The sequence below is a fragment of the Anas acuta genome, chromosome 4 (genome assembly GCF_963932015.1).
Source record: "Anas acuta chromosome 4, bAnaAcu1.1, whole genome shotgun sequence".
Taxonomy (NCBI): Eukaryota; Metazoa; Chordata; class Aves; order Anseriformes; family Anatidae; genus Anas; species Anas acuta.
Genome location: NC_088982.1, coordinates 40,093,287 through 40,117,203, shown reverse-complemented (window position 1 = coordinate 40,117,203; position 23,917 = coordinate 40,093,287). Strand labels below are relative to the sequence as shown.

Here is a 23,917-nt window from a genome sequence, read left to right as displayed (position 1 = left end):
CTGTGCTGCACTCAGAGCTTGAGGGGCTGGAAGGGATCTGGCAGGCTTGCTGGGCCATGGGCAGGTACCTCTCCGAAGGGAGGAAATGGAAGTACCTTTCACACAGCATGAAGGGCCTGGTGGCCTGCGTCCCACGGGATTTCGGAGGGTGGGCCAACACATCTATTGTTTTACCATTCAGATCGGTGCACTTACAGGGGTGAGGAGTTTCACATGAGGGAGTCACTGATCTGAGAAATTCAGGTGTTTGACCTCAGCTCTGATTCCAGCTCCTGAAAACTGTGGGGACGGGTGGTGCTAACAGGCAGCAGGCACTCAATCACTCTTTCCAGAGTGTGGCTTCATAAATGAGCAATCTGAGTCATAAAACATTGGTGTGCTACAGGATAAAAATAAACTAAGAGGTGTTTCTCTCTATTAAAAAGTAAATTTACTGGGTGGCAGGAGGGCGTGATGGCTATTGTCAGGAGATTCCTGGTGTCAGCAGCAGTGGGGTGTTACGGCTTGACTTTGGGATGATGGAGGAATTGCGACAACATGAGGAAATGCTGGTAAGAAATCCAAGGGCAGTCAGGTCCTTCTGGTCAGTCTTCGTGCCCACACGCTGATTGCTCCGAGATAGCTGACGAGGAGCTGACGAGAAGCTACCAGAATTGCTTGGAAAGTCCTGCAGGTGCATCCTTTAAGTGAGGGGCTGTGCAAACAACACTGAGGGAACTTTCTAGCTGATGGCTACCAAAATAATGCCTTAATACTGTCTCATTCAAGCGTTCAGCTTTGTTACATCTTTTATTTAATTAAACAGCTTTTTAACGATTTGGATGCTTTTTTATTTTATTACTTATTTATTTAGACTTAAATAGAACTTCCTTTTTGCATAGATTCTTAAGAACCAAAGCAACATTTTTTTGTACCACAGGTTCTGGAAGTTGTTCCACTTTGTTTTACAATAATCTTTAACAGTAAACATGCATAGTACACTATTGTTTTCTCAGTTGATTCTTACTGTTTCCAGTCTCTACGATGGATGTGAAAAATATTTGGCATTGACAATACATTGTAAAATACTTTTTGTGTTGTCATTAAACTTGCTGGGGTAAGCTTGAAAATTTTGTAGGTCTTGTTTTACTTGAAGTGCTTCTGAAATGCAAGAACTTCATAGAGGCAAGTTTTAATCTAGCTTATAACTTTCTCACTCATACGATGTACTTAAATCTGTGTTTTTGAAATGTAAATTCCATAACCAATTATTGCTTTAAAAATAAAGCTTACATTTTTGACATTTTTTTCACAGCTCTGTATAAGTTATTAAAAGGATACAGAGCCTAATTACTGTAAATATGACAAAAGATAAAGGTGTTTATATATAAATCAGTGATTTTGGGTGCATTAATTTCATGTTGAGTTCCAAACTTGATCTTGATCATCTTTTTGGTGTACAACAAGCAAGTGAAAACTCTTGACTTAAACCTTCTTTACACAACTGAGTGATCCAGTAGAGAATGTGGCCAATTTACCCAAATGTTACTACTTGACTCATGCAAGACCCTGCTGTATCATCATGTTCAGTCAATTCATCATTTTTATTAGGACGTTCAAAAACATAAGGGGGTAGCTTAAAAAAAAAAAAAAAAAAAAAAAGTTCTAGCTTAAGTTCTAGCTTATTCCTTTTGTGTTCAGTGGTTGCCTTCCAAGGCTACCTTCGCAGAGACTTTGAGGGAAAGATAATGAACTATTGTTTACCTTTTAAAGTTACCTTTCTTAAATGATAGCAGGGCAAATAAAAGGGGACTTTAACCAGCAATATCAGCTGGATCTCTGCACTATCAGAAAACTTTCCATGGCAGTGACTATCACCTATTGTTACCAGTAGCTATGCTTTGTTCGTGTACCCTGTAGATGAAGGACAGCTACAACTTACACGCAGAATAATCCAATAGTTGTTTCACCCATGAGTGTTTATTTTGTCAAATATTTATTTTAATCTTTCTTATCTCTATGTTTGCATACACAGAGATGTGTGAAAACAACACTGAAAATGCAAGACACTCAAGTTACATAGCAATGTACAAGAAAGGATTTTCATTTAAAAAGCATGAGGACAAGCATAGAAACCTTGTCTTGCAGGTAAGCTGTCTCAATGGAACTAGCCCACTGAATGACTGACTTGCTTAGCAGGTGGTAGGGGTTCCCCAGTGTGATGTTCTATACAGTTGTTTATTTTTTAAGGTTATTAGTTTGCCAGAAATGCTGCTGGGAGGTAAAACTGGTCTGAGCTGTTTAGCCCCCTCCAAAAACAAACAAAAATACTGCACATTTTATTTATTTATTTATTAGTTATTTCTTGAGTATATAAAATAACATATGATGAGAACACTGGGAGGAAGATTTTAGGAAAACATGAAGCAAATAAGAGGGCTTCTTTGCAAGTAGGTCCCAAGGCAGTGGAAGTTCATTATGTTTCCAGTGATCTGGTATTTTGATTTTTTAGAGGAACAGTTAATGTACTACCTCATCAAAAGTTAATACACCAGTCTAAGTCAGCATTAAGTAAATGATCACCACAATTCAGCATGGCTGAGTAGTAACTGTGTCTGCTTTAGAGTCAGCCTCAATAAATAACATCTAATGCATTCAGTGCCAGTCTCCACAGATGTTTCCTGTACAGTATGTAGTTTCTACAAGTGTGTGATGAAAATATTTTTCTTACTGGCTCTGAAAATGGACTAAATTAAGTGTGTGTTAGCTTTCTGTTATTCATATCTTTGGTATCCCTCCTGCTTGACAACATCAAATACTGGTTCACATTGGCTCTGTAACAAACACACACCGGCCAGTCAATTAACAGGTATTTAATTCATTACATATGACATACTTAATATTTACTTGTTCCTCTCAGGTCTGAATCTCTACTTTACTAAAAATGTGCCAAAACTTACATTGATCTTCCTTTAAGGGTATTGTCTTGGTCTTTTAATGTGTTAACTTGGAGAGAGCAATGCTGATGAGCAGGCAATAGAGCATAAGAGCACTGAGTTGTAATTATGTTGGTTAATAACAAGAACTGTAAACATTTTTAAAGTAAGTGTAGTTTAGAAGATTTTTCAGTAAAAATATCAAAGCAAGATACAGTCAGTAACAGAAGGAAAGGGGAAGTTTAGTTTAGTGAATGAGGACAGATCAGGAATAGGGAAGCCTAACTCCAGGTTTCCTAGTGATTCAAGGAGCTGTGCTGAGATTTGTAGCTCTCCATTTGTATCCTGATGCAGGCTACTTAGCACTCTCCTGCATTATTAATGAGTAACATTCACAATTCAAAGTAATTGTTAAAGGGAGAAGTAAACCCATCCACGTAAAAGTTCAAACATGGGAAGGTTACGCTAACTAGCCAGAGCAGCGATGGGAATTTTGATAGTCTAAGATTAGCTTTCAAAAGACGGTGTACTTATAATGTTAGTGTAGTAATAAAGAGTGGAGCATAGAGGCAGTGATCACGTTAGGGCTCCAGCATAGTTGTGTCCGGACACCAAACAGTGCTGCAGGTTTGGGGTTTGCTTTACACAACACTGTTCCAAGTGATTCAGTGTTTTGGTTTAAGATGAGATGCAGTTGTTAAGTAAGCTTAGAGAAAAGGAGCTATTGTGTTAATAATACAAGCGTATTTTTATAAAGCAAACGATAGAAAATACTACATCATTTAGGTAAAAAAAGGTGATGAGTAATATACGGTGGCAATAAGGAAACAGCAGATAGTAAATTACTGCTCTTATCAGCTAACAAAGTCCAGTATGATTTCTCAATTGGTCCTTTATGTCTTTGTGATACCAATCTGGAAATTATGTTTTTTGTTTTTTTTTTTTTAAATCCCCAATTTGAGTGGCTTTGCGAGCAGTTGGTGCAGGTGTCCCAGCAAAGGAAAGGCAGGGAGAGGAGGGCTTTTTTCACGTAAAGCTGGGATGCGGCTCTGAAATCTGCATCCCCCCCCGGCGTTACAGCCGCCCTGTGGCCAGCTCCTTGTCCCCACGCGTTGCCTGCCATCAGGGGCACGACGGCAGCCGCCGGCACGTTAAGGCTCAGCCGTGCAGGCAGGAATCCCGTTAGGTTCGGTGCTGCGGGAGCCCCCCGGGCGCCCCTCATCCCCAGTGCCCCCCGCCCCGAGCACCTGAGGCGCCGCCGCCTCGTCCCGCTCCCGCTCCCGGTCCCGCTCCCGGTCCCCGTCCCCTCGGCGGCTCCTCCCCGGCGCTGCCCGGCCCCGTGGGCGCTGAGGGCGGCGCGGCCCCGCCCGGCGGCTGCTGCCCGGGCTGTGCCGGGGCTGTGCCGGGGCTGCGGGAGCTCCCCGCCGGGAGATGCGGCTCCGGCAGGGCCCGCTGCTGGCCGCGCTGTGCCTGGGCGCCGCCGGCTCCCTGCTGTGGTACGCGGCGTGGCCGGGGGGGACAGGTGAGAGCTGCCAAGGGGGCTGGAGAGGCGAGGGGGGCGCTGCCGGGGCTCCGCGGCCGGGCGTGGGCGCAGGGGACACGAAAAATCCTGTCCTGTGCCCCTAACTGAGCTCTTCTCCTAGGGTTAGGATGGGGAGGGGGCGAGCGCCGCGGTTTTGTTTGTGGTGGTACTCGAGGAGGACAGAGCAGCGCTACCCGTGGTGTTTGTGCCTCACCTGCAGGCGCTTCCAGCGCTACGAGGGATTGCTCAGTCCGCAGAGAGGCACCTGACCCTTGTTTCTGTTTATAAGCGGTGCGCCTTTTAAATGGGCTATGTAAGTGGCACCTGCCAGATCACCTTAAGGTCCTCTGAGCCGGCGCAGGAAAGGTGAAGTTGATGTTATTTTCCAAAAAATAAATTGATAGTCTCTCCCAGTAACGCCTTGAAGGCTGGCAGACAGCTCGTTAATGTGGCAGTTTGCTTGGGATGGGGCAGAAAGAATGGGTTTTGAAGAGTTTCCTACATACGCGTTCAAAAAGGTCTGGCTTTATGGATGCAGAAGAATTAAGCCAATCAGTAATGGCTGGGATGAAGACAGAACTTGTGCTAGCTGTTAGATTTTGCTTATATTGGTAGGTTTTGTGAGCGACTGAGGTGCCAGTAGAGCCCTCAGCCTCGTAGTGCAGTGTTGAATGGAGCTGAGGCAATGCCGACCCTCCTGCCTTCGTTGTTTCTCCTCAGCTAGGCAGCTGTCGATCTTACAGCACTTGACACTTTTTTAAAGTGGCATTTCTGCTACGAGCAGGGAATGATAAGCAAAGAAAAAATAGGGTGTGTCTTAAGAAACTAAGATCTGAAAGATAATAGAAAGAGAGGGTTTGTCCCAGCCACAGCCTACATCCATGTATCACCATGTTCTTTCGTGACTTCTATTTTATGGCTAATTTGCTGAAGTACCATTTTCAATCACCTTTCTTTTTGACCTTTCTCTGCTGGTGTTCCGTGTCTATGGCTTTGTTTGTTTGTTCCTTTTTTTTTTTTTTTTTTTTTTTGGGGGTGGGGGGGTGGGGATGGTGGTGGTGATGTTTCCTTCTCTGTGTGTATTGACTTAACTTTTGTCATTCCACAGATGTCTCCTTCTCCACAACAGAGTAACTAATTCTTCTCAAACGATGTATTTTTCTATTTATTTTAGCACCTTTTTTTAATTAACAAACTTTTAACCGTTATTAATGTTAATTTACAGTGTTCAACGAAGAGTAGATAATTGTAAGTAAAGGTGCATGTGGTAAATGACTTTGTATTAAGTTTATTTCACTGGAAAAGTGCAATTTTTGTTCTTGAGGGGTGCTAGAACACAGAAATGTCCTACCTATATCAAGAAAACCCCCAAGAACCATCCTATGTTGTTACTTTTTTCCACAAAGAGGAGAATTGGGAGCAAACCGAATGCTGCTCCATCATTATGACTAAGACATGACAATATCTAAGGAGCTGAAACAAATCTCTTTCCCCCACAGCAGGCATATAGCTCTGCTTAGGTATTGTTAAACTTCTTCCCGTCCTCCCTGCTGAACTTACCCCTCTAGCAACATGCCTAGAGCAGTGCTGGAGTTCCTACTTTTCTCACACCTCAAATGTGATCCATTTGTTTTCTTTTCTAAAGCCTTTTTCACTTATCTCACCTGTTACTGAGACGTCAAGTACTGTCTCTAATGCTTATCAGCTCCCACTTCTTTTACCTGTTTGTCAGAAGTTCTTCTCTGTCTCATTTTCTTCTACACATTTGTGCGATTTGCAGTTACTCCAGTTTGCTTCTCTGACTTACCTATCAAAACGTGCCAGCTGGTCTTGATCTTTGAAATCAGTTTCACACTCAGCAGTTGCAGTCTGTAGTGTACACTTTGGTTTCTAGACATTTATTGTTTCTTGGATTGCGTTGATACTGGGATCGTAAAAAAAAAAAAATAAATTTAATTTGTTTTACAGCTATGACAGGGCATCCTAGCTTCATACTCTAATATGTGAAGTATATAATAGCCCTGTAAACCAGTGTTTGATTTGTCTGCTGTCTTAGAGCCTTTCAGCCCTTCGGTGTTAGCCTGAAGTGTAAATCACATATTAGCTCTGTCCTGATTTCAGTGTGTGGGGAAAAACAAAACACAGAGACCTTTAGATGCCTTATAGTAAGGGGCTAGCTAGCTTGAGAGATTATAATTGAAATTTTGAGACTTAATTCAACAACAGGTAACTTGAACTGGCACAGCAAGGAAGATGTTCATGCATAACTTACGCACTTTAAATGAAAGTACAGAATCTGACAGTCATTAAACTTCAGCTATTTTGGACTCTGATACTGTCTTATTATAAACGTTTTAGCTATCCTTAAAAAGCTGTGTATTCATTGTTTCCATTGCTTAATAAATATGTACGAGCAGAGGTTTCAGTTTCAATAGGCTGACTATTTTGTGGCAGAAAAAGTAATTACAGAGACAATTGGTAGTCACCACATCTTCAGCAAATCTTGATACTGCATCTAGGCTTGTATGGTGATTCCTTTAGCATCCTCTAGAGTGCTTGTAAACACAGGCTGCTGTTAGCCAGTACTCGGTTTGACTGATGTAGCAATACCTGCTCCACATCCTGCATGGTTTTGCCATGAGCTTCTTGGTCCCTCCCCAGGCCCTAAGCAAAACCTGTCTGAAGCAAGCACTTTGCAACTGAGGATAGGAAAGGCTGTTATCAGGATGATGCAGATGTTCCTACTGTTATGCAACCGAATTACAATCCACTTGTTAGTTCACCTGACCAAAAGTATTTGCTCTCATGTAAATACTCTTTATATACATTTGTAGTTATAGCAACTAGTAAATAACTTATAATTTGTGTAGTGATTTTCTCACATGGTTTTATCCATGGAAGTATTAATCAACACAAAATATAATAGGTATAAAAAAAAGTAGTAAGGAGGTAGCAATTTTTTTTTCTCCATTTTATAAACAGTAAAGAAGGCAAGAGTGCATTCTCATTATGAATTTACATGAAGTTTCTTCTCTGGAAAGACTATTCCCAAATAAAAACTTAGAATCATTAAGCCCTCCAAGATCATCTGGTCCAACCATCCCCCTACTACTAACGTCACCCACTAAACCATGTCCCCAAGCACCACATCCAACCTTTCCTTGAACGCCCCCAGGGACGGTGACTCCACCACCTCCCTGGGCAAACCCGTTCCAGTGCCTGACTGCTCTTTCTGAGGAGAAATGTCTCAATTTCTAACCTAAACCTCCCCTGGTAGAACTTGAGACCATTTCCTCTAGTCCTAGTCTAGTCAACTTCAGTGACTTGACTGAATAACAGTGACTTATTTATTTATTTATTTACTTGTCACAGCAGCAAGGTAAATAGAATCATCTCATGGGGCAGTGCTTCTTAATGTTGCCTGTAAAGGTAACAGGATTAGATCCCTTAGAATTGATTTATATGGTGTTGATGCCCTCTTCACCTAAATTTGTGGGACGCTTAATCCAAGTAAATTAAGATTAAGGTTTGTCTGGAAGTTAGGAGACAGCAACACTAAAATATGATGTCACATGTAAGCATGTTAATATAAATGTCCAAGCTTCTTAGTATGTATGGTTTGAGACAAACATTGTGAAACCTGTGTTTCTCTATGTATCTCTTTAAGGTTGGGGAAAGAAAAAGGGAGCTGTTCATGTTTAATCACACTCACAGAAGTATACTTAAGGTTTATCGAATTGTCTAATATAGTAAATGTTTCATTATTTCACAAGGCTTAACATATCAGCAAGAAGGGGTGCAAAGGGTTACAAAGAAGTTTCTAATGAATGCCAGTTGTTTGCAGTTGAAATAATGTAATGTACGTGCCAGTACAAACAGCAGGCTACATGTTTCTTTCCTTTATTTCCACTAACCTTCTGTACGTGGTGTGACATTGCTGCTGCTGGCCAGCCCCTGCTGTGCACCCAAGTGGAGCTCCCTGTGTGATCGTCATTTGTGACAGAGCTCTTTGTGGGTTTCCTATCCAGACCCAACTGGCACGCTGTGGCCTAAAGCTTCAATTAAGTAGTGGCAAATTGATGGGCTGATAAGGAGTCTTGAATTACACCGATCTCATTTCAGCCAATACAGCTTGTTCGGTTTTATGAACAAGCAGAAAAGAGTTTTCCTGTCTTCTCTAGGCCTGTTAGGCAGTTTCCAGGCACCAAGCCCGGGCACACAGTTGTCCAGATCAGAGGCTTGAATGATGGTCTACATCATCCCTCCTGTCTTTGCATCCGTTTCCTTCCAGTGGAACCAAAAGCATACAGAAGTTAATACACAGCCTGGTATTGCCCCAGCACACAGTTGGGATGTGACCAAAATGCACAGTGGGCATTATTTGGTTTCTTTACGTGGTTCTCCATTTCAGTCTTTAAAAAACAAACAAAACAAAAAACAAAACAAAACAAAAAAAACAACTACAACAACTTCAGATGGAACTTGAGACTGAGTATTCACTGGTCCCAAATTTTATACCAAAATTTGTTTCCAACACTTACAAAAGCTGTATGGCTTTACTGGCTTCTAAATGTGTCATTTACTAAACTAAGAAACTGCTGCTTTTTGCAGTTAATTTAGGTGGAATAGTGGCTGCCTTGTCTTCAGAAGTAGAGGAATTGAGTTATAAATTCTAAAAAGATTCAGGTAAAAACTGAAACTAGTTAATGTTTTTTTTGTTTTGTTTTGTTGAGGAAGGAATAAGGAAAATTTCTGACCACTCTTTGTTTGCTGCACAGTGTATTATCACGACCTCTACTTAAACAAGTGTAAACATGACCTTCATGCTTTCCTAACGTTGTACACTCAGTCTTGAGAAACACTTTTATCTAGAAATAATTTAGTTAGTTGATAGGCATTTAATTAAACGTGTGTATAAACGTGTGATTGTTGCTACATCAGGCAGAACAGTAAAAATATATAAAATGCTAACCGCAAAGAAGCAATAACCATTTAATTGTCTGAAGTGAATGAGTACTTCTTATTTATCTGATAAAGACCATATTCAAATCAGAATTTTCCACTGCTAATAAGAACCTTTATTGTGTCCATAACATTGCTATGATAAAACCAAAGGATACTAATTATGGGCAAACACCAAAGTATAGCTATTCAATTCATACATTTCTCCACTTATTTTAATAATGCTTTCTACATAGAAATGTTTTGGCTGAATGTTTTAAAATCCCTGTTCACTAGGTTCTCATACAGGAAAAGACATAGCTATAGAAAAAGGACTGTTTGTCAGTGTTTTAGAAAATATTATCAGAACTCTAGTTGTTTTTTCTCTAAAATAAGTTTGTTTCCATCTCTATTTTCAGTTAGATACAGAGTGTAAATGGGGTTAGTAAAATTGATTCTGTGCTAAAACCAGTAGCGACTCTTTGCTCTTTATGGAATTTCATGTATATTTAATATTCAGTTATTGACTTTGATCTGTTTTAACTTCATGAAGTTTCTGTTTGTTTTGTCTTGTTTGTTCATTTTAGTATTGGAAAGTGATTCTGATTCGATTCTCTTCCTAGTTGCTGTGTGGAGGAACCCTAGCTTCCCACCAAAAACTGCTGGCACAGTCTTTACTGGATGTCACTGTGTTAATAAAACGTTGCCCTGCTGGCCTCCGCTCTCCTGAAGCTCTTGATGTGGAGACTGTCAAAGACAAGTAGACTGACTGGGAGAGCATACTGCTGCCTGGTTACTCGGCCTAGCTAGACGCCTGTAGAGCAAGCTGTAAAAACACGGTGAGAGAACCCTCACTGCATGTTAAGCCCCATAGTTTGGCCTGCCAAGCTTGCATGTTTGACGCTACTGCATCATAGTGGGGCAAAGGTTTCAACCAGCCAGCTGAGGCATGTGCCTTAATTTTTCTCCTCCTTCTACTTCTGGACTCCACCATACACTGTAGCCATAGCCTCTGTAGCCCACTTGCTATCAGGGGGCAGACAAAACATGAACACTGACTGACTTCAGAGGCTCCTGAAAGTTTAAGATATGCATTAGGACCTGCTGTGTCCTCTAGTTAAGGCTCAGCAATTGAGGCTACCCCAGTTTTGGCTCAGACTATTCTTAAGGGATAAATGTACCTAGTGCAGGTGACGCTGCTTCTGGCTTCATGGTAGTTTCTCTTGGTTATCTCTAGCCTTCTGGCAGGGACAAGTCACTATGCTGTAATGCTATAAACAATGTATTTAACAGTCATACACAATTTCAGGGAGGTGTCCTTATCGAGGAGGGTGCTTAAATACCCTTAGACTTTAGCACATTGTTGAATCAAAGTGTTTGCGTAAGAACGGGCTGTTCGGAACTAAGACAGACGCATTGTTTGGGGATTTTTTTCTCCTCATTCTGAAAGAACAACACTCAACTCGTTATATGTCTTACGAGATTTAGAAGTCATGTTATTCTATTCTATTTTAGATCGGTTACAGGAAGACAATAAACCTCCACAGTTATTAACGCAACGCATGCCTCAGTGGTTTAATATGCTTCATTAACCCGAGCAGTGGTTCCAAGTGCAGTGTATGACAAGATCTTTTGCAGTTGCTTTATATAGTTTTCCTTAAAGAGGGCATTAACCAAAATTCAATTTCCAGAAGGAAGTGTCCATAGGTATGGTAGAGAATGTAGCTTGTCATCAAGAAATAGGAGCAAGGGTAACTGCTAGACTATGGGGAGGGAAGTTCTTCTACCCTTTCTGTCATCCCCAGTTTTCCTTTTTTTTTTCCCCTCCTTGAATATTAGAAGGGGGTTTTGATGATTGTTCCAGAGCTCCTTACATATTCCTGGAAATCTATTGTTAATAAGACTGGAAGCATTTATGATAATAGGAAATATGTGTGTGTGGAGCTAAGCAAAATAATTGTCTGAATTTCAGAATCAGTATTTGTTTTAGAGATTAGTATTGTTTCTAAACAACTTCAGTTTCCAGTGCAGAAAGTTATATTTATGTATATATGAGGAGATAACACAAGATTACAGTTAAAACCGCTTCAAGTATTACCATTTTAGAACTACAGCACCCAAAAATATATATGACAGTGTGTGAAGGGTCAGAAGAAATGTAGCAGAGCTGAAGATTCATTGCAAAAGCTTTAAATGCTGCCTCTGATTCTTGTTGTTTTTCACCTCGGCTTTTAGCTAGTATAACCCCATTGACGTTTCCTGGTAGGATTTTCTTAGCCCATCACAGTGATTAATCCTCAGCTCTCCAAGGGGAAATAAAGCCTTTATCTTCAGTTATTTTTTGTAGTTTTGCCATGGGTCTTCATCTGTCTTTTTCTCCTGACAGTCCCAGTTGCAGAAAGAAGTCTTCCGAGAGGTGTTGCTAAGTAAGGCTATCACTGAGGACAGACAGAGTGCTTTGTGATACATCTGAGGCTCCTTCGTCCTGGCTCTCCCAGCTTTGCTAGAGTTATATTTGTGGAAATGCTCCGTCTGGTTCTTTCTAAGCAAGCTAATGGAAGGCATTGTTTTGGTTCTGTGTACATCTGTAGAAATTTAAGGAGCAACACTTTCCACACACATACTAAAATCTATCTAAGCTTAATGACCATTTAAATATTTAGGGTATTGAGCTTTGTAAATGCTTCTAATTTTATCTTCTTAGTTTGATAAAATTATGTCAGTAATAAATACTGATTATGGCAGTTTCTTCTTATAAAGCAAAATACAAAAAGTTTAGTACTGCATTCCAAACATACATTTTATTTTTTGCCAAAGGTTAAAATTACAATTACTGTATCTTTAATTTACATACTGATATTAATGTTGACTTTTTAACTGAGACCACTAATAAAAATAATAATAACAGTAATGCAGATCATGTTTACTATTAAAATACTTTTCCCTAACTGCTTCCTTCCTATATCTCTTCAGATTTTATCTTCTAATTTATTGATTGACTATTTGAGTTAATGCAAATGGAATTACTGTTTAGCTAAAAATCAAAATCATTTCTGATTGAAAGGCCTCTGCAAACAGTCACCAATTTGTATTACGTGCACATTTTGCCCTTAGTCTCTTCAGCAGGCTAGACTCCCTGGGAACTCACTCTGCTTGGAGACAAGAGTAGGTCCTAGAAAGACACTCCTGCCAAGGTTCGGACTCAGCACAGTCCATGAATAGAATGGCAGTGTCTGTATAAAAACATTTAACTTAAAACTACTACCAACAAAGAACCAGCTTTAATTATAAAACATTGTAAAGTGGAGATCCTATTCTTCACTGTTTGTTTGTTTGTTTGTTTTTTCAAAGCACTTTTTTTTTCTCTGTTAAAACTCTCACAAAATCCTTAATTTGCCTGAAATTTTAGTGCTTTTTCTGATGCGTATCAGTAGCAAAAGTTATTTTTAAATAGTTGACCTTGTAAAGTTGTTTCTGGCAGCAGAGAATCTTTTCATATTAAGTTGCATGTCATTATATTGTCAAACAGTAAAATAACTCTTTGGTTATTACCGTGACGTTTGATTTGCATGCGAGCATGCCTGCAGAAATAACATAGCTTTGAACAGCAATGCTCTGAAATTTCACCTATTCTTTTGATACTATTTTTTCATGGGGTTCAGTTCCTCAGCTGAGTACACAAGCGTGTTTTTTTCCAGGTGGACCTACACTAACCCAAGTTTGAAAATTTGGTTTACCTAGCCTGTCAGTTGTATGGAAGCAATATCTATTTTATTTTTGTTTGCTAAAGACAGTAACTGCTTTCTTTCTCTCCCAATGTTAACCATGCCATCTAATGCTCTCTACTTTCTTTGCTTTCTAAGTGAGTAGTATTATTGAAATGTTTCCTTACATTAATTTTAACAAGTCTTACAATCTTTGTTTACATCGAGATGAGGCAGCAAAGGGTTATGGGTCTTGTACGTCATCTGTGACAACTGAGAAGTCCTGTGTATGCAATTAACAGTACTTGCTTCTTATGAATGTGGATCCTGCCTAAACATAACCTTGACATCATCTGAAATGATGGAGAACAGCAAAGGCATCTGTTAACTATTACAGAGAGTAAAGTGTTTCTAATAATCAGTATGATTTGAGGGTATTTAGTTAGAGGCGGGCTATAAATTATGAAGACATCTTTCAATCCAGAGCACAATTTCAGTTGTTATCTAGAGAATTAAATATATCAATATCATTATATATAGCTCATATAGTATATATCGATATATATATATAGTTCAAATAACCATCTCTACTAATAGTTTGTATACTCCAGACACTTTTAAATCATAAGTGAAGACTGAATACCTTAATATATTTTTTTTCAATCTTACTAATGTTTTATACAAAGTAAGACACTACATAATTACACTCTTAAGTGTGACAAGGGGTCATCTGCATTAGATACCAAAAATGTTGGGTTTACTGGATAGTGCCTTTACTTGAAACTCATAGTCTGGCATTTATTATTTTTCCTTGTTACAAATGTCATACTCTAGTTCTTGGCTTCAATTCCAAACCTTTACCCAGCAGTGGTGCCTAAACTCCCTACTTCTGAATGCTCTTCCAGGCTTCTTCGTTCTGTGAGTAAAAAATTGAGTGATTTCATACAGTCTTACAGTCTTGGTCATGCATTCTTTTGGACTATCTCCTATTCTTCAACTTTCACTTTATACCATCATGTATATTGTATGCTCACTTCTCTGAAAAGAAGTTATGTTCTCATTGCAGACAATGACCTCGCCATGTATCGAAGCCAGTTTCTGGAACTCCGGCAAAGACTGCTGTATGCTGAAAAAGAAAATAATAAAAGATCCCATGAACTGAGCAGTGCCCTGGATGAAATTAAACGTATAGTTGCAAAAAGAATGAACTCGACAACAAATCATACAGGTTTGTATGCATGAAAATCTACTGTGTTAAAATTTCTGGTTTTGTGTGCTCATGTTTCTTTATCATTGGTGTGAGGAGAAAAAGTAATGCTTTGTTGATAGCAATATTAGGTAAAAGTTTCTATGGAATGAAACCAAAAAGGTGGTAAAGGAACCTGTAACCCATCTTTAAATAGTATCAGTTGATAATTTAAAAATAAGGGGAAAAAATAAAAGGAACTGACTGCAGTGGTGTCATAGGGGCAAGCACAAGTCAAACATGTAATATTGTTAGTTAATCTAGCTTTTTACAGTGTTTGAACTCTGTTACTGACAACTACAGAACACTGAATAAGCTATTTTTTCTAGCTTTTACTATACCACCACACGCTGATAATATTAAGACCTAATCTGGAAGGCAGGTACACCTCCTCGTGTGTTGCACAATCCTGGATCCCTCCTCTCCAGGTGAGGGATGTTTTTGCCACGAGTACTTTGCCATCCTCTCTTGTGCTGGGTTTCCTTCTGGTAAACCCAAGGCACAGCGTTGTGCATGGCGGATGCACAGTCTCATCCCCGCTGGCAGACTGCATGCAGCTGCGTGTTTGCCTGAACCCAGGGGCTGAGAAGTCCTGTGAGGTCCTGCTGGCTAGGTATAGCCTAGGAATCTTCCTTCCAGAAATTATGTTTATCTTGCAAGTAGTTCGTTAACAGGAAAATGTAAACGAATGACTTTTTTTCCTTTTCCTTTTTTTATATATTTATTTATTTTTTATTAAAATGAACAAGGAAGGCCACTGCTTATAAGTGAAGCCTGTTTAAGAGATGAAACACAAACCTGTGAAGGGGAATTTCTGTGCCTTTTTCGTGTGTGAGAGGAACACCAAAATGCAATCAAATTCACTGTAGTGATCTGGCTTCTTCCCATCATTTAATTAAAAGTTCACATTTATTTGAAAAACATATTATATCTTTGCCTTACGGGCTATTGTACATTTTTACCTATCTGCACCCTGGTAGTTTCATACAACAGATCAGTCAATGCAATTCTGTTCCCTAAAAGAAATGATGTAGTAGTGCAGGATCTACCTTCCTCCCTGTTTAGACTGCAAGACCTACTTCTCTGGGGAGAGAAGGAAACCCAGAAGGGGGTGTCTCTGCCCTGAAAGCATTCCACAGCACACTCAGACTTAAAAAAAAAGTCTGGATGCTACTGAAAACTGCTACTTTAAAAACCTTGTTTGCATTCAGTACAGCAGGGTGGTATCTGATTAGAATAGAGAATTAACCAGGACTGTTGGAGAGGGAAAAAAAAAAAAAAAAAAACAAACAACAAGGTGCATTCTGGTTTGGGGTAGTTAGCTTTTCTTTTTTTTTAATCCTGGTCTTCCCTGCCTCTCTTTGTTTGTTTATTCAATATTCAGTGGGACTGTTCAGATAAGTACAAGCAAATGTTTAACTGTGGGGTAGGCCTTCTAAGTGTTAGACTGGAGAGTGCATTGTCAGCCACCAGTAGTGTCGCATGCTGTAGACAAAGAGTTATTGCCTAATGTACAATAGCAGCAGAGGAAGGAGAATGCAAGTCTTTCCTCTCTGCTTTTTACCCTTACTGAAAACAGCTGAATGTGAGGAAATGTTTAAGTTTTTGCTTCATAGGGTTCAAAGCAGAAATTTGTTAAAATTGCTTAATGTTTTTTCTTTTTATTTAATTTATTTTGTATACTTTTATTGTATGCAATAAAGGCAAAGTCCTCCACAATAAAGCCCAGCCCTTGATAGATACTACTTTCTAATAAGAATTGAAGTCCCTAGAAAGTTGCAAAGGTGTCTAAATGGGGGGAAAAATGCCTCTGTGCAGCAAAATTTGAGTACATTTAATGACAAATCACCCTGAAAGTCTGTTAACACAATTTTGTTGGCTGAAACTAATTGAGGTGTTGTTCTGATACCATGTAGTGTGCCAGCCTCTTTGCACAACTGATAGTATCTGGAGGAGGCAACCACTGAAGTAGGAATGACTCCCTAGATAAATTCATAGGAGCTGTATTTTCTTTCAGTTTTTCTGTATTTTCATGCACGTTGTAGGTAGCTAGTAAAGTCAGTAGCAGAGAATGACTGCCAGAATCCTAGTGTGGGAGCCATATGTCATGAAAGAGAGATTTCAGCCTTAAGGCAACTGGTAGAATAAAGCCTGGAGTGACCTTCGGTTCTGTTTCCAGGAAGTTTACTTAAAGATAAGAAAGGCCATTTTTTATTCTTCCTACAATGAAATGTAGTCTTCATTTTAATCCATTCAATTATTTTTTTTTAATTGACTTGTGCACATCTTTTCTGATTCTATGGGTATCTTACATTATGTTTTTTGCTTTTTTGAAATTGAATATATAATTTTATAATTGAATTTTTATTGATTAAAGAATCAAGTTGTTCAAGCTTTCAGTAAATTTATTTTAAAGAATTTTCACTACTACTGGAGCACTGGGAATGTGTATATCAAGGAAGAGAAACTAGTAAATGATTGGTGTCTGGTTTTCATATGGCTTTTTAAAAAATAGATATATTACTTTTATAAGGTCACACTTCAGTTATTTCAGCATGAATAAACTAATTATTTTCACCTTCAGTTTACTCTAGTGAACCAAAATAAATATTCCTTATTTTTCTCCAAGCTAAACAGTCTTTTGTTTCTCATGTTGGTTTTTTTTTTGTTTGTTTTGATTTTTTGTTTTGTTTTTGTTTTTTTTAAAGGCCTGAATCTTGTTGTCTCTTTTACCATAGGACTTTTTATAACCTGGGAACTTCTGATTGAACTCTGAAAACCACTGTGCATTAAATTCTGTGGAAAGCACTTAACTTTCTTAAACAATTAAGAAAGTTATTAATTAGAATATATATTTGTTTAAAACTTCTGTAAACAACGTGTGCAAAAATTGGATTTATTTTTTTTATTTCCCCACTGCTTTTAAAATAACTGTTCACTTGATTTTAAGATGGCCCAGTTCTGCAACTGTTTAGGCACAGAGAAATGCAGGCGGAGCTCCCAGGACATTCTGGCATGGAGCTTTGCATGATCTCCTGTGTGGTGGGTTCGTACTGTGCCATCCTCAGTTTATCTTCCACAGGAGGGGCTCAGGCTGACTGCAGCACATACGTGCTGCAGCATTACTGTAAACTCTCCTGTGAGATCTTGTCAGGCCCATTTCTGAGACAGACAGGAGAAACTAGGACAGTGGCATTAGACTGAAACAAGACTTGACCACCAGGCAGGGTAATTATTAATCGTTATGAACTATGTGGCATATAGTCATTTTTGATGAATGGTTCTGATTGAATAACCTTGTCTGTGGTAATCTGCTAATATTGAATTGAGGAAAACAGCTATAGTAATAGCTAGTTAAAATAGGTAAAGCAATGGCTAACAGCTTCTTATTTTATGTTTCTTTAAGATGATGAGAAAGTATTAAACCTCACCAGAAAACTTCCCCTGCACCTTACAAACATGTACTACTACCTACCTCATCTTCGAGAATATGAAGATGCCATTTTTCCAAATGTTATTGTTGGGCAGCAGAGAACTGGAGGTAGGAAATAAAATTCAATTTATATTTAATGCATGTTTTTATATTGTATTAAATTCTAGCATATTCAAAGTTGGGTTGGGAGGGTCCAGATGCACAGGTAAGCAAGCAAAAAAAAAAAAAAGTTGGAAGAAAAGTAATAAGTACTGAAAGAACACACCATGTTTAATTTGTAATGTATTGGTAAATGAAAATCACAATAGCAAGACCACGCTTTAGAAAGTACAGGTTGACCTTCAGCGTGTAAGAACAAAAAAAACCCCAGTGGTTTAGCAAGTTACGTGCTGGAAAAGAACATTGGAACTTCTGTATTTTCGAGTTGACACTGGCACTGATGATAAAGTCTGGAGCAAGTCACTAACTGCACCTATTCTTCAAAATCTTTTGCTTCCTTACCAGCCTCCTAAGCTTGTTGTGAATGGGAATAGTCTGTAAGGACTAAGTATCGCATAGGTTTTTTGAGCCATATGTGGTCACTGAATTCAGTAATGCTCTCTCCGATGAAAAAAGAATGGTCCTGCTTACCAGCTAATGATATTAACAGTAGCACTGTCTTTGCCAGAGTCAATTTAATTTCCTTTCTTCTTAATACTGATTATGCACGCATTTCTTTGTTCTTATTGACTGTGTTAAAGCCATTGGTTCCTGTCAGTTTAACTGCTCAGAAGGATTTTTGAGTTAGATTCCTTTCTGAGATACTCTGCACTCTTGTCCTGTGAGAACTTCCTCACTTCAGCAGCATTGTTTTAACTCTTAATACTCTTAAATCTCCAACTCCATACCAAGAGCTAGTATTTGTTTTGCAATACCCACTTCTGAAACTCAGTAGCAGATACATCTGTGTTTACCAGAAGTAATATCTGAGTTCCCAGATATTTACCATCTACCTAGTGTAGACTGGTGCTTGTAACACAGACACAGGTATCTGTAACCTAAATCTGCCTGAATATCTTCCAGGTAGTAAGTCAAATGCTGTCATAGTCAGAATATGGGAATATGCTGACTAATTTTTCTGTATCCTTATAGGAATATTAACTGTCACCAAGTGAACTAATTAATGAATGTTCATGGTAGCAATTATTTTCTAATGTGATAGTCCCATTCAGATGTTTCCAGTCATGTCAAATCAAAATTAAAATGGAATTAAAGTTTCCCTTTACCTGACTTAAGACGATGTGGCTTTTCTTTTCTTTCTTTGCAGTCTCACTGGTGATGGGTATTCCTACTGTGAAAAGGGAAAAACAAAGTTACCTGATGACCACACTGCATTCCTTGTTCTATGAACTTTCTGAAGAGCAAAAGAATGACTGTGTAATAATCATCTTTGTAGCAGAGGTAAGTTTTTGCAGAGAGGGAAAGCATACTAGTAGAAATACAACATGGAAATTCATGTCTTAGTATAATATTGTAGGAGATGCTGCAGTATACCAGGCCTTTGTGAGGGGTTTCTTCAGTGCTGGAGGAGATACCACTTAATGTCTTGGTCTTTGTATGTGGAGAAAACTGTGCAACTCAGATGGCTGAAGGGGGGAGGGAAAGTCATATTACGTATATAAATACAGTTGTTGGAGTCAGATTTTGATATAAAATCATATGAACTTACTATTTCTGAAAGTTGTGCTCTACTGAAAGAATGAAAAGTAAGTCCTTCACAGAAAAGTTTCATAGACTCTGAAAAAAGTAAACTTATTCTGTCTAACAAAAATATGGATTTTTTATCTGCCATTTTGAAATCATATATCTTGCAAAGTACCTTGACATATTGGAGACTATTGTGAAAAAGAAAATCATTTTAAATCATTCAGAAATATGAATATTCCATGTTTGGAAAAGTAAACATTTCTCAAGGTAGAATATTAGAGGTAAATTAAATTTTCCTCCATATTTAAATTAAATTTTAAATTAAATTTTAAATTAAATTCAAAAATGTCTTGAGCGCATTGGAAAAAGCTACAGAAGAGAATTAGCTGTTCGTACTTACTTGCAGGTGAAAGACTGTGCAAGTATTTAAAACTCATGTTTATTCTTCATTATTTCTTTGTGCTTCCATAAACAGCATTAAATTTCACCAATGAATTGAATGTATGCTTAATGAATATATTCTTAGTGAAAATATGAAGATATTTATTAGGAGTTAAAGCTTGCTTTTTTAGTTGAATCACTACTTAAAACAACTTTTGCAATTCTAACACTATCAAACAGACCGTAGTTCACTTTAATAAATTCGGTCATGACTTTCAGGTTTCTGTTTGGATAACATGATAATTAGGTCTGATTTTACTGTCTCTGTTTCCTCCTAAGTGTAATTTTCAGAAGATGAACTTACATTATCGTTGTTTATTTCCTAGTGAAGAGTCCTGGCACTGTGAGCTTTGCCTAGCTGCCATTTGGATAAACCTTCTATTACAGTCCTTTAGAGAGTTCTTTGACTGGGGGTTAACTTCTGAATTTGTACAGTTTCCCACTGTGGACAGTTATAAACTGCACTTTTAACAAACAGCCTAAGTTTTATTAGCAGTCCAATTCAGCCAATTCAGGATTAAAATGCTGCTGTAAGAATGTCTCTGCCCTTTCTATCATCCTCAAAATCACGTTCATGCAGCCTTCATTTTTCAGCCATGCAGTAAAATTAGAACAGGGTGATTGTGCTGATATGGGAAGTGATAAGAACACATAGTTATGGGAAAAGTGCAGGCGTGTTCATTGATCATGATAGGACACCTTTCTTTTTCCCACAAAGCTTTAGAAGATTAAGGTAATTGTTTACATTATGAGTTAAGTCAGAGTAATTTATTGTCTGGAAGTGATTAACAAAGTTTCTGGTATTTTTTCTTGCCACAGTTCTTTACGTGTCACATCACTTTTATACATATATATATATATATATAAATATATTACAATTTTATTGTATAATTGGTAATGATTACTTGTGTGTTAAAAAAAATAATAAAAAAAATCTTAATTTCCAAGACAGGTATTATATTGCTCTGGAAATCACACATCCATTAAACTCACAATTGCTTAATGTTGTTAACAGAAGTGTTTTCCACACTAAAATCATTAAATTTATGAAACATGAGCAATGAATATGTCCTCCCAGACTAGGAGTCCTAGGTTTGTTACCTTAGGAAGAAACTCTCTGTAAATGTTTTAGGTATTGTTAGCTTTAGAAAATTTTGCTTAGGTGGCTTTTGTCTACAGTCACAGGCCTCTTTTGTGACTTTTTGGATGATTAACCCAAAACAGTTCGTTTTAGTTACAATTATACAACTGTGCTTTTCTGGCATAAGTGAAAGCTGTAGAATAGTTTATGCAGAAAATGGCTTGGCCACCTGCAGAGGTAATAAAAAAGCAAAATGCCATACTGTCCTGTAATAGAAATGCTACTGTAACATATTGCTCTTGCCTGGAATGAAATGAATTAGAAAATAAAAATGAAGTATTTGTATGTAAATATTTCCTACAAAATGTTGCTTAATGCTTAATACAGACATGGGTGACTTGAAAACTCGCTTCTTTTCTTTAGGTCAATGAAGAATACGTTAACAGTGTTGCAGAAAGTGTTAAAAGCAGGTAAGTCCTATACAGTGTAACTTTCAAAAGCTAATAAACACCTTTTGAGCTTTTATGGAAAGAATTAGAGCATTTCAGCAATAAATTACAACTCCACCACACTGAAATGGAAATGCTAAGAAATGAGGCAGAGGTGCTCTCTTAGTATGTGTGAACACAAGGATTCAGAACTCAACTATATATATCAGTTTATTTTCCTTTTTCTTTTCATAAATATGCTTTAGCTAATCAGATGAGGTTTCAGCTTAAGCATCTGATAAATATTTTCTTGAACCTAAGCCTTTTCCCTGTGAAATTAATGATGCAATGTAAAGCACCTGGGGCTACATCCGTGTATTAGGTCTCTTCTGACTTCACAGCCCTACAATGTATTCTGATGTTTATCATGTTTTCCGTGTGTTCTTTTTTTCCTTGTTTGCCTCTTTTTCATGAAGGAAGCAGACTTTGGGCAGTAATCAGATTATAATAAATGTGAAACACTATTAAATGATGGGTAACACGAGATGGATATTCTTTGCCATGCAAAATTAATGTCAGTTATCAAATGAAGGTTTGGATCCCGATGCAGTTTTGCTTGCTCTTACCATTCTTTCACATAGATATTTACAACATGTGAAAACCCTTAAGTACTTTGAGAAGAACACTACTAAATTAAAGTGCTGAGGTAAAAGAATACATTTGTTGGTGGATTCATTTGATCTTATGAAAGCTGCTTTCTAAGAAATGGCACAGTGTAGCTAACAGTCACAAAACAGATAAGGCTAAGGCCCTGAAGCACAGTTGAGTGATAGAAAGCAAGATAATATCTGCATTGTGTTGCAGTGCTCACGTTGCTAGTTTCTGTGGTGCTCAAGCTGCTTTGTGAGTTAGTTACTCTGACAGAGCCCCAAGTTGGCCAGCATTTGAAGTTAAACAGCCTTTTCCCCTCTGTCCTTTAAAATGACTGCATCAGTGCTCTCAATCTAACAGTGCTTTCTTAGAATACTAACAAGAAAGCAAACAGGTGAACAAGCTCCCCAGAGGGGTTGCCCTTTTCCTTCATTTTGGGGGTTTTGCTCCTCCTGTTCCACCCAGGTTTCCCAGACTGCATTGACTGTATAGTTTTCTCCCCAAGCTGAGCCTACTGGCTAAGTAGTATCATTAGCTTCCTCCCTCCAGACGGTTTAGCTCAGCTAGGAGTACTGCAATTTGGACAAGATCAAGATGCAGTCCTCCTCAGTACTGTTTAGGACCACAAAGTAAGATATGTACAACAACTTCAGCACTTGCATCATTTTATGCTGTCCTTGTGGTTATTAAAAATAGTTTTGCGAAGTGTTGTTTAACACTTTGTCAGTGTTATATGGTAAGATTGAGACTGCTTTTCATAAACATGCTTGTGCTGTAATGCACTTATTTTTTAATGTTAGCCTTTTTTAATTAATTACAGAGAATGGGGTACTCAGTTCTGAGAACTCCTTATTTCAGTGATCCTATAACAATTAAAAACTATTTGTTTTTTATCATATTATAAAGGTAAGGTATACTTGATTTACAGGTCTGGCTCCCTAAATTACGTGTTTTTTCAATTACTTATAAAATGGAAAATGTACGATTTGGAGCTGAGACCCAGACTCCATATACCAATCCCCCTTGTTCCAAAACAGCATCATTTTGGCTGGAAGGTAGAATTAGAGCAAGAGGAAAGAACATGGTGGCTCTCACGCAGTTGCGTATAATTCTAGATAGCGGGTTTGCTTTCATGAATTACTGCTGTACTTTGGCAGAATTTCTGATTCACTTCTCTAGTTTTTCTGTGACTTGTATGAGTCACTGTCTTGCCTGTTCTGATGCTTGTCAGGGATCCCTTCTTGGTTCCAAATGTCCCTAATTGGCAATACATGTGAAAATGTTATTTTCTAGTTGTAAATTCTGCTTCTGGAAGAGCAGACCTAATTTTTGGGAGCTGCTGTCTGTGGTTGCAGTCAAACATCTTTTTTGAGGAATGGGGTCTCACTAAACTTTTCTTCACAGTTTCCCCAAAGAAATCCAGTCTGGTGTCCTAGAGATCATTTCTCCTCCTGCTTCTTATTATCCAGATTTTTCCAATCTGAGGAAAACATTAGGAGATTCAGAGGACAGAGTAAGGTAAGATAGCTGCATAAAACCTAAGAATTCTTTTCTAGTAGTATAAAAATGGAGAATGCTGTGGAAGTTAATGTTGTTTGAGGTGATAATGATCTTTGCATTTCAGAGCTAATGGACTTCAAGTGCACTCTTATTTATTTATTTATAACTATTATGCAAGGAGCTCTTGAGAAAGGTGCTGCACATCAGCTTCAAGTTGTCTCTGGGCATCTCACAGGTTTTAAAGAAGATGGATAATGTGTAGAGATGATAGACTAGATGATCTGGTGAGAAAGGAAAAATAGGAAACTATTTTACCGAACAGATAAGGGAGAAGCTTTAAGAACACACAAAGGAAGCCCTATGTGTCTC

General features: G+C 38.3%; 1 protein-coding gene across 3 annotated transcripts in view; it reads left to right on the top strand.

Annotated features, from left to right (window-relative positions):
- The first annotated feature begins 2,021 nt into the window (after nt 1–2,021).
- Nucleotides 2,022–23,917, top strand: part of MGAT4D (MGAT4 family member D) — a 37,407-nt gene continuing 15,511 nt past the window's right edge. Inside the window, exons 1-6 of one of the 3 annotated variants that reach the window (XM_068680794.1) lie at nt 2,022–2,127; nt 14,149–14,310; nt 17,735–17,869; nt 19,068–19,201; nt 21,393–21,439; nt 23,453–23,566. In XM_068680794.1, the coding sequence (XP_068536895.1) occupies nt 14,163–14,310; nt 17,735–17,869; nt 19,068–19,201; nt 21,393–21,439; nt 23,453–23,566 (578 nt within the window). In that variant the 5' untranslated portion in view covers nt 2,022–2,127; nt 14,149–14,162. Of the gene's footprint in view, nt 2,128–4,267; nt 4,438–10,058; nt 10,218–14,148; nt 14,311–17,734; nt 17,870–19,067; nt 19,202–21,392; nt 21,440–23,452; nt 23,567–23,917 lie in introns of those variants that run through there. The other 2 variants (XM_068680793.1, XM_068680795.1) reach the window with 2 other exon arrangements.